This window comes from Pogona vitticeps, chromosome 5 (assembly GCF_051106095.1).
Source record: "Pogona vitticeps strain Pit_001003342236 chromosome 5, PviZW2.1, whole genome shotgun sequence".
In the NCBI taxonomy this organism is placed as follows: Eukaryota; Metazoa; Chordata; class Lepidosauria; order Squamata; family Agamidae; genus Pogona; species Pogona vitticeps.
In genome coordinates, this window is record NC_135787.1 from 130,145,544 (window position 1) to 130,156,991 (window position 11,448).

At 45.1% G+C, this 11,448-nt stretch overlaps 1 protein-coding gene across 1 annotated transcript; it reads right to left on the minus strand.

The window, feature by feature from the left end:
• Nucleotides 1–1,781: 1,781 nt before the first annotated feature.
• Nucleotides 1,782–10,192, minus strand: WNT16 (Wnt family member 16). Its single transcript, XM_073000544.2, has 4 exons — nt 9,976–10,192; nt 6,717–7,009; nt 5,466–5,752; nt 1,782–2,673 (listed from the first exon to the last, which is right to left on the minus strand). Exons 1-4 carry the CDS (start codon nt 10,071–10,073, stop codon nt 2,209–2,211), a joined length of 1,143 nt encoding a protein of 380 aa, XP_072856645.2. The 5' UTR covers nt 10,074–10,192; the 3' UTR covers nt 1,782–2,208.
• Nucleotides 10,193–11,448: the final 1,256 nt, after the last annotated feature.

Here is an 11,448-nt window from a genome sequence, read left to right on the forward strand (position 1 = left end):
GATCAGGAGCCCAACCTCAGCAGGGCTTCCAGCCACAGAAGCTCTATATTTAGCCAAATACAGAGCCCTCTACAGCCCCCCCTGACTCAACATACAGTATTAAGCTTTCTGATGCTGGCAGGGGTGAGGGGGATGGGCATGGTGCCCTTGGTGAGGGCGTGACTGACGTGTTTACTCCCGTGTCCCCAAGTTTAAGGCCTAATCATGTTCAGTCCAACAGAGTTTTAGAGAATTCCCCCCAAGGTGTAATTGAAGCAAAAACATCAACAGTAAAGTGCTATGCATATCGGCTCAGATGCCTCTCCAATGTTGCTCTGTGGAATTAATACTCGGGTAATTGTGAATAATCCCCAGGACCACAGCCCAGCCCACTTGAACAAACCCTATACAATTCATTTCAAAATTGCTGTGAGGAGCTTGGCAAACCCACAAATTACCTTCCTGGTAAATCATTCATAAATCTGCCAGTGAACCACACTTTATTTGATCTATCCGATCACCTCCTGCAGAGCTTCTTAAAATTATTATTATTACTATTGCATGTGCTTGACAACCTTCAGAAAATAAAAGTGTATAAAACAGGGGTGGGAAAAACATAGCCCAGCAGAAATGATTGAACTACAATGGCCATCATTCCTCTTCATTAACTAGGCCCCAACATCCGAAGGGCACACATTGCCACTGTCTTGATGTAAAACAGTCATACTTTTTATTAACCTGATCAGAATAAATATTGGGGGCGGGGGGGAGGAGTAATAAAGATTTCGATAGGGCCAGTCAATACCTTTCTTGGTCTGACAGCTTGAAGAAGCTAAGTAAGCTGTTCTATAGCTACAATTTACAAAGCAAAATAGCTGCTGCTATCTTGAAAAGACACAGTGTTTCCCAGAAGTAATGTTTCAGACTAAAACTTCCACTGATCACTTGTCACCTTGGGTTGGCCAACCACTTAATTCCTACAGAGAACAGAGGTTAAGTGGCAAAATGGTATATTGGTCATTTAACGTTAAGGCAAATGCCTCAGCCACGTTCTGCAGTCACCCCAAGAAATCTGTCCAACACCTGGGAATCTTTTTACACTAAATACATTAAGCAAAGTAAAGGTTTCCCAGCTTTCCATGACCACAAGATAAAAGGTAAAGGTAAAGGTTCCCCTTGACATTTTTTTTAGTCCAGTCGTGTCCGACTCTAGGGGGCGGTGCTCATCCTGATTTCAAGCCATAGAGCTGGCGCTTGTCCAAAAACAGTTTTCCGTTGCCATGTGGCCAGCGTGACTAGGGAACGCCATTTTACCTTCCCACCATAGCGGTACCTATTTATCTATTCGCATTTGCATGCTTTCGAACTGCTAGGTTGGCGAGGACCTGGGACAAAGCGACGGGAGTTCACTCCGTCATGTGGATTCGATTTTACGACTGCTGGTCTTCTGACCTTGCAGCACAGAGGCTTCTGTGGTTTAGCCCACAGCGCCACCACGTCACTCCTTTCCATGACCACAGCATTGGCTAAAACATCACTGCGGTCCCGAAGACAATCTGAAGATAACACTGAAAGGATTTGACATTGACCACGTCAAATAAAAAGCTCTGGCTCAAAACTGAAGTGTTTGGAGAAACACTGTCAAACAAGGGGTGAAGAATTCAAAATAAAAGGAATCAAGGATGCTCAATGGAAGAGAGAAGTGAAAAAATATAGAACATCTCTGCAACCCAACAAGACTAGGATCAGTTAGCCTGCCCCCACTGCTTCTATATCTTCCAGGTGTGTGTTTCCAGGCTTATATTCTAAGCTAGTTAGTCACCTGTGTGTCCTTCAACATGCTACTGCTCAACCTTAACCACTTGCTTCTTCTCTTTTCCCTCTAAATGATAAATCTGATGGAGATGATTATCATCAAAAACAAAAGACAAACTGTGACTGTAGTACTCTTGACATCTCTGATCAAAATAGGGAATGCCCACACACTCACGACAGACAAAGGTTCTTAAAGATGTCATCCAGTGACACAGGTTTCCAGCAGATCCAGATCACTCCTCCTTGGTCTTTCCTGTTGCTTATTCCAAGATGCCCCTTCAAATAAGAGCCAAACCTTCTGGACCCTGCAGAATTCTCCAGGGATCACTCTTTGTCCTGAGACGTCTCCTGAGCACATCACAAAGAATGGTACCTTGGAGGATGTTTTGCCGTTAAGTTGTGAAGCAGAAGCTTTCATTTGCAAGTGTGAACGTCAGTCATAGTCTCACATCTTCGGCAGCGAACATAGCAACACCAGACAAACTTGCAGTCACACCTCTCTACATGCCTGACCACATGAGTGTTGTATCCTCGGCCACAACAGAGGAGATTGCAGCCATCTGGTCCCTCTGAAGTACGGTTGCATACCCTGCCCTGTGTCCCAGGGACTCCCAGTTTGTGATCTTCAACACAGTAATTTGGTGACCTGTTGACATACAGCAGATCTTCTTTGTTGATTGGTATCTTTCGTTGGCTTTTTTCTTTCCTGCGTATCTTTTTCTTCAATCTATCTGAAATCTGAACGCTGTTTTCATACTTCTCTTTTAGTAAACGGCCAACCTTCTCAAAAGATGACATTGATTTCCAGCATGTTTTCAGGGCACACGAGCCAGACACTCCATGACAACGGCAATCCACGGACATCAATTTTGCTACAGCCTGAGAAAAGATTACATCTCATCAACCCCATAATAAAACAACCCCCATGTCCACCCTTTATTCTTGCTAAAACGGATATTACTAGGCACATTCCTCAAACAATGGCGTGCCCTTCTTGTAAAAAGCAGTATCCTGGATCCAAAAAGGGGCACAGATCCGTGGGAGAGAGCAATATGTCCAACATAACCTCTGCCTTCTGTTTTCAGTGCAGCTAAAGAGACAAGCCTTCCCTCTGCCCAAAAGTGAACAATCGCTTGCCTCTTCTGTTACAGGGTTCATTAACAGTGAACAAAATTGGAATGGTCTGTGCATTTAGAACTAATTTTAATCACTTTAGAATCAGAAGAAAAATGTCATTAGTGACACACTTTAAAATGAGATGCATATGCTATTTCAGATTCTTAAGCAGAATGAGTATCAAGTACCCATGGTAGAGTAACAAGAACATGTGATTCCTCCCCCCCCATCCCCGATTATACTCCTTCCTGTGAATCTGTACTGAAGCCTTTGAAGCCACAGCAGAAATTTGAAATGGGTCTGCTGATATCTCTTTGTTTGTGCAACCTGAAGCCAATACATGTCATCCTGTGCTGATCAGAGCTCCACTCCCAAGAATAAGGCTTTCCGGTTCTTGATTTCTGGCCTTCTTTACCATCTATGCAAGTAGTGGGTGGGAAATTGCAAAGCTTTGTCCTTAACCTTTAGGATAGGAGGAGAAAACTCAAGGCTCCCCAGACCTCAATGTCCATCAGCCTTAATGGCCAGCAAAGATGGAGGAAGGGGCTTGCGGTCAAACAACATATGAAAGACCACAGGCTACCCAATCCTGGCTAAAACCCAGCTTTGACATTTTGCCTTTAGCAGGAAATCCCAGCTGTGTTCAGACTAGTCAGTTTGTTTATTTTTTTTTTTTAGGAACTTGTCAGCCACCTTTGTGCTCTCAATTGGGAGAAAGGCAGAATAGAAATGAAAATCAATAAAATATGTAGTGGTGTAGTACTGTGGTCTGTCTTGAGATGTACAGCTGTTCAGATCCATACCCATCATATACAGTGATGCCTCGCATAACGAGCGCACCGTTTAATAACGAATTCGCATAGTGATCCATCTTTTGGGATCACTAATGCGATCGCATACCGATAGTTCCAATGGGCGAAAATCGCTTTGCGACGATTGGTAAGCATTTCGCTTACCGATCTTCGCATTGCGATGTCGGGGGAACAGCTGTTCAGCGGTTCCAAAATGGCCGCCGGAAGTCCCAAAATGGCCGCGCGCAGCTTTTTCGAGCCCTGCCCTCGCTTACTGAGGGCACAAAAATGCCTGCGCTATGGAGGAACATCGCTGAACGGTGAGTTTGGGGCCCATTGGAATGCATTAAACAAAGTTTAATGCATTCCAATGGGTTTTTCTATTCCGTTTAGCGATGTTTCCGAATAGCGATGGTTAATCCGAAACGGATTAACCTCGCTATGCGGGGCACCACTGTATTCAGAAAATGATCTTGAGCTAATTGTTCTCCCACTACTGAATTTATTCCAGAGTTAGCTGTTGTGAAGATAAAATGGGAATGGAATATATATGATGCATAATAACCAGAGTTCCCTGGGAGGAATCAGGGGATCAGTCCCTCTGTTTCCACTGTTTGTTCTGGAAGTAATAATTGCTTATATAACCAAAACAAAAAGTTATCAGCAAGTTCAAGGGACTACCAAGATTTCTACCAAGATCAAAAATCTGTTGGGGGGGCGAAATTAAGGGAAGGATGGCACCCCAAAATAATCCAACAAAGACTGAGTACTCAAGAAAGACTGAGAGGGTAAAAAAAATATGGATGGAACATAGGAAAAGAATGGAGCATCTGGAGTCCTGAAAAGCAGCATCCCACACTGCAATACAGTGGTGCCTCGCAAGACGAAAGTAATTTGTTCCACAAGTAGCATCGTATTGCGAAATTTTCATCTTGCGAAACAGCGGTTTCCAAAAGGAATGCATTGCAATGCATTCCTATGGGAAACCTCGCAAGACAAATGAATTATTTTAGTCTTGTGAGGCATCGCTCTTGCGGGGGGAAAAATCATCTTCCGAAGCACGGCCACAGAAAAAGCCGTCTTGCGAGTCATCACAACAATTGCAAAACGCTTTCGTCTTGCGGGTTTTTTGTCCGGCAAGGCATTCATCTTGCGAGGCACCACTGTATTTTGTTACAGAGCTCATTTGTAAATATATAACATACATTTACATATGGTGAGTCAAGCATTTGCTGCAGGCAGAGGTACCATGCAGTCTTCCACAGAAAAATGGGCACATTAGGGCAGAAGGGGGGGGACACACTGCCCACACATTAGTGATTTGATGGGTTTCATACATGCATGGGATTCCCAGTGCTCTCAATCCAGGGCTGCCTGAAGATATTCTGCTGCCTGAAAAGAAGAACCAGATGGCACCTATTTGCCTATTGCCTTCTGTATGTATATACAGAAGTTGACTGGACTTGCCAGCTTCACGGCTGGAAATAATACAGCATTCTCTACCATACTTGGGGCGTCAGCCTAGCTTAGGAGAATAGGACAAGCTGTCCAGAGGCTGTGTGCGTTCTTCTTTCTACCTCCCCATACCTGCCACCTCATATCTGCTATTGTGGTGGCCTTGAGTGTCTACAACCAGAGAAGAACATCCTAAAGTATGGTCCCATGAGGTCTGGAAAATGGGGAAAGGCTGGAAGCACTCCCCCTGAACTCTCTAGCAACAGTATTTATGGAACTATGGGACAAAAGGGGAATTGGAATCCATACCAGTCTTCCAGCTTCATTATTATGTACGTTCATGGCTATCAATCCATGCCTGTGTCTTCCGGTGATGTTCTTGGCAGGACCATCTAAGAACTTTCTGCTCAACCACATGCCATATTGGATGTCATCTGAGCAACCGCCCCAATGCCAGCCCTCACTGGCTGAGCCACCATGCTGCAGGCTGGTATCACAGGAGCATTCAGTCATATTCCCAGCACTACATGCTCGAGTCACAGAGTGCACAAGGCCAGCTGCTGTCACTGCATAGATAAATGCAGTTTCTTTGGTGCCTAAAAAAAGAATGCAAGGAAGGAAGGAAAGAAGAATGAAAAAAATGGTGTTCAATAGCACATCTTATGTACCCTGCTGTAAATGACTCATGCTTAGAAAAGTTACTCTCTTGGGGTGAGAAGCACTAGAATCCCACGTGCTTGCATGACCAATTTGATGGATTCAGGGAGGGTCAATCAGAGCAATCAGTTTTTCCAAGCATCGTTTTTCACAACGATCAACCTGGATCATAAAGCTGGCAGGATAAGGCATTTGGGTTCCCCTCCTAAGAAGGTCAGTACCAAGCGGAATCTAGTTGTAATCAGTGGGACAACAGAGTTGACATGGATTCCAAAGGGGCCGAGATGGGACTAATTTGTTTACATTGGGGCCAATCTTGAGACTGCATAAATTCAGGGAGGCAGCACATCAGGACATTTCAAACCATCATTAACCCACATGCCAAGTCCCCTTCTGAAGCAAAGAGATTTACCACCACACTATTTATGCATTGGATGGATCTGGTTCTGAAATAGCATCACCCTTTCTTTTTCGCAGCTTAGGGCAGCTTTGGTCTGTCTTGCTTAACACCAACACCAACGCTAGAAGTAGAAAAGAGACTGGGAACATGGCCCTTCAGCTCTTGAGACACTCATCTTGCATGGCCGATGGCAAAGAGATATGGGAGTTGTGATCCAAAACATTGGGAGGGTCAAATATTTCCCACAACTGCCCTAGACCAGGGATGACCCTCTAGGTCTTTCTTGACTACAGTATCCATTACCCCTTTACCATAGGCTATACTGGCTGGACCTGGTGGACTCTGTAAGTCAATAACACCCAGAGGGCCGCAGTTCCCATTCTTTCCCTAGAATTTGCTGATTTGCTTGACCACAGAGTGGCAGTCAGCCTTTTATACCTAAAATCCCCAGCAATAAAAACCCTCCAAGAGTGATGTAAAACAAAACAAAACAGGGGACCCACCACTGCTCAGCTCATAGCCAAAGACAGAGAAAGAAGACGCCATTGCAACAGGTGATGGTTCGGTGGAAAGTGAAGATGTTGTCTCTGGCGAGAGGAGGCAGTTCCATCGTTCGTGCTTGAATTGGCTTTGGCATTCCTGGATGCCCAAGCGGGCTCCTTCCCGGATGGTGGGCAGGAGATAGGGCTTCTTCTTGCACAGGTCTTTTTGGCGTCCATTCAGAGGCAGGTTGGTGCAACCCAGTTTCTCCGGGACACCAAAGGAAGCAATGCCCAGCCACCTGAAAAAGAAGCCCCTGGGTTGAGATGAATGGTACCAGACACTTCATTTTAGGCAGATGGGCAAGAAACAAAATGGCAGCAAGGCACAGGCACCAGGAATAAGAAATACGAAAACCCATCACTGTTAAAATGCAAAGGCCAAAGGGTTACACAGAAGGCACTAGGGAGAATATTAAGAGATGGTTCCCTCACCAAAGCTTGGAAAAATTCCTTTGGGTGACTATAATCTCTAGAATTCCTCAACCAACATGGAAATGAATAAATACTCCCCTCTGCCACTGATGGAATAATCACATCCGACCTGAGGAAATGTTGATGCTTCAGACCATAACCCCCACCAGCCTCCCCCAGCACAGCCAGCAAGGAGGGATTATGAGCATTGCAATCCAGAACATCTGGAAGCCAAAGAATCCATCCACAGCCCTGAAGCACAGGCTGGCAGATAGGTTGTGATCGTTTCCACCACCAACGATGTGGAGAAAAATCTTTTTTAGTCTTGACTGTGATGTTTCTGGAACCTGTCAATAAATACTGTAAGCTGCACCAGCAGCAGAGTAATGTGTCCATTAAGGAGACAGAACAGGAAGTACCAGAAATGAAATCACTACAGTCTGGAGGGGCGGGGCACAGTCGGCGCAGTGCTTGCTTGCTGTGTGGCAGAGCAGGTCTCCTGCCCAAGCTGATTCAGCAAGTCCCTTTGAGCCAGCAGCAACCTGAAAGAGGGCTGGCCCATTTATGAGAAATTACATTCTATATTAAGCATATAAGTTATGGCTATCAAGCATTCTGATTCATGCACCTCCCAGCTTCAAATCCTTTTTTATTTTTTTTATTTTTTTTGCAAAATGCCCACAGACAATTAAAATTAATTCTTCTTTCATGACAATGTGGCTTCCCTTTTGATCTCCAGATGTGGTAAAGTCAAACACCATAGTGGGAGGGGTTGTTTGTTGGTTGCAAAAAAAAATACAGTCCCGTCCAAGAACAAGAGATGCTGAATGTGGGGTTGTACAAAGATGGCTCTGCAAGGTGAAGGCAGCCAGTGACACACTTGCAATTAGAAATCCCCCAGGCCTGTTCTGACATAACGAGGCCCAGTCGTGCCATCAGAAAGACCTGGGCGCTTGCCTCAGAAAGTAAATGTTTGGTGTAACAAAAAGGATACAACATGCTAGTGAGTTTGCTTGTTATTGTTGCTATTATTATTATTATTTGTTATCAAGATAGAGAAGAGGTGCCATGAGATTTTTTTTTATTTCATGGATCAAAATAAGTTGGCTAGCTTTCAATATTATGGTCACAAATCACAAGCAGTACCAGTCTCAGTACTTTGAGTTGGGCCAATGATGCAATTCACTTCCGCCCCTCAGGTAGCAACACATCTTAAGCCATTGTGTGGTCCCCAAGACCTTTTCAGGCAAGATTCTGAGATGCTGGCTCCTGGTTACAGAATTATGTGCAGAAAGATTAAAGGCACACTGTTCCCAGAGTTCTTTCAAAAGGGGTTCTGTATGCAAAAGGCATTCTGAAATGGCCTTCCCGTATCACTATGGATAGCACAGGAACTGGTGTTTCCTTCAGTACCTGATAATTACGTCATCAGAAGGGTATGAAGACGAAGCTTTCCCTTCTTGTTAATGCCCTGATCATCTTCAGCTGCACTAATAAAAGGCATAATTAATTTGGAGTAATACAGCTGAAGTCCCACCGGGTCAGGTCCAAAAAAACAGCATCTCCACATAAAATAGCCTTAAAGTGTGTCTGAGCCTCCCAAAAGTGGGTAGGTAACAAAATTAGATCTAAATAGTTTTCTCTCTCAGCAAAGTTTTGGTCTTCTTTTCATACAACACTTAAGAAAGTATTGGTGACTCCTTCCACCATTTCTGCTATCTGTAAACATTATTATTAATATTAACACCTGGAAGGTGTTTTCATTTGTAAGGCTGAACAACTTTTTGTTTTGTTTAATGATTTAATTAAAGACATGCCCTCCTCCACATTGACATACCTGCTGGGCAGAGCTCTGATGCTCACACATTTAGCATTAGTAAGACAATACATCTACTGTACATCCATACAGCTAAACCCATATAGGATTTTTCCACTAATGGGAAATTGCAGACAGGAGAAGATGCAGAATCCTGTGAGTAGTCCCAACTAGAGTAGACATATGGAATCAGTCGTACTTTCATAAGTTAGTTACCACTTAACAACTGAATGGATGGGTCTACCCTCGTTGTCACTATCCACAGGATTCTGGCCTTAAAGGCTTGTCCATGTTGCATCATCCATTAACACATTTGCACAGTGCTGAGAAGTGATGCAAAAGAGACTCAAAGACTGTTTTTAGGACACTTGCCACATGAGATTTAAAACTGCTCCTAAGAATATCGGAAGGATTGAAAAGGAAAAGATGCTTGAGGACTTTCCAAGAGGTTCAAAGGCTGGTCAAGGCTTCAAACTATTTACACGATGGTTTGACTGTTACCAAGGTGGCAGTGCGGCCTTTGTAAGGCGGAACGGCCTTCCCGCTGATGACACGGAGCACTTCATTCCGCATTAAAATGCCTCTTGGAGAGCTTCCGTCAAAACAACGACACGACCCTTGCAGGTGCGCTGCTACGATGCCATGCGAGGGAAATGCAGAAGGAAGCAGCTCGTCCATTGACACTATGATACCGACCCGGGAGATTCAAAAAACCCACGTGTGAAAACACCCTTGTCTAATCGGCCCAGAGCACCCCCTGGAAACACCTGATTATTATTCTAGGGGATGGGGGAGAGACAGCTCTTGGAGTCGCCCGCCAGCTATGCCCGGTGGGGGATGCTGGGAGTTGTGATCCGAAAGAAGAACTCCTCCTACAAGATTTGGGCAAGCAGCGCAGCCCTCCCCCCCAGGCTTGCGAGAGCACCTCGATCCTTCGCCCGGCTCGCCCGCCCCCCACCCCCCCGGTCCTCGTTTCCCCGTCTGCCTACTCACATCCAGTTGCCCTGGGCGCCGCGGGGGCAAAGCTCCACCAGCACCGCGGTCCACAGGACGCAGAGGCGAGAGAGTCCCAGGGGCGTCCCTGGCTCCATTGCCGACGCATGGAGGACCCGGGAGAGCCGCGGCGCCGGCTCTGGGCTGGAGTTGCCAGGCGAGGGCACCCTGGACCGCCACTCTCCGCCCGTCCCGAAGCTGTTGCCAACGCCGACGCCGCTCCTGCTGCTGCTGGTGCTGCAGCCTGGCACGGGAATCACCTGCCAGGCTGCGCTCCTCGCCGGACGGAGCCGCGGGGCGTGGGGCGGGCACCGGCGAAGCAGCGCCTCCCGCCGAGCGCCGAAAAGTTCTGAAAAGTCCCGCTTCAAAAGCAGCTGGAAGCGCCGCTTCGGCTTCTTTTGCTGGCGGCCAGCCGCTCCATTGGCTAGCAGCAGGTCATAAATATTTAAACCATGTTCTTATTGGCTGGGGCGGGGCTTTGAGCCTTCCAAAGGGTCTGGCAATCTCTTGCCTTTTTTTTGTTTTGTTTTGTTTTGTTTTGGTACGGGTGCTCCTAATAACAGTAACACGAGTGGAAGATAAAGAATTGGAAAAAAATATAATGAAATACAGAGACTAGGCAAGAGAAATAACTCGCCTGTCGACGAAACACATTTCAGCGGCCCCCATAGCCATGGGGGGTGGGTGGGCATGGAGAACAACGCGGCAGAATTTTATAAAATATTGCAATTAGCTGCAGAGCTCTGAAATAACACCATCAGAGCTGCAAAAAAAAATAGCAATATTGGGAACAGTATATATACTATGCCAACGTTTACACTTAGGTTTTGAGTTAAAACTTGTATATTGAAGAAGTCTGTGTTTTGCATTTATAATAATAATAATAATAATAATAATAATAATAATAATAATAATAATAATAATAATAATAATAATAATAATACAAGAAGAAGAAGAAGAAGAAGAAGAAGAAGAAGAAGAAGAAGAAGAAGAAGAAGAAGAATCTGGTCAGCCCTTGTTATATCGAAAGGTTTCTGAAGGACCAAGGCAAGGTTAAGCCCCAATTGGAGACATGACTACAAATGTTATACTTAGAGTAGCACTACTGAAATGAATGTGACAAAAGTTGTGATGATTAATTCAGAAATAAAAGAGTTCTTGGAAGTTGATTTCTGCTGTAGGTGTGATGAAGTCTAGATCTCCAGGCGTTGCACAACAAAGCACAGATTTCATCAAATCCAGACATTCTGATCATTAGCTTTGCTAGGTGACTGCAAACATGGGCAGGTCAAAACATGTCAGCATTCATAGTCTTCAGAATGTCCCTTTTCAATGGGCAGACGTCTGCTGGTCAGCCCATGGAATGAAATGGCTGGACCATTTTTCCAGCTTCCATATAAGCAGTGCTTGCATTAGTTCGTGAGAACCAACATTTGGCTTTGCAAAATGCCCAGTGACATCACCTACAAATCT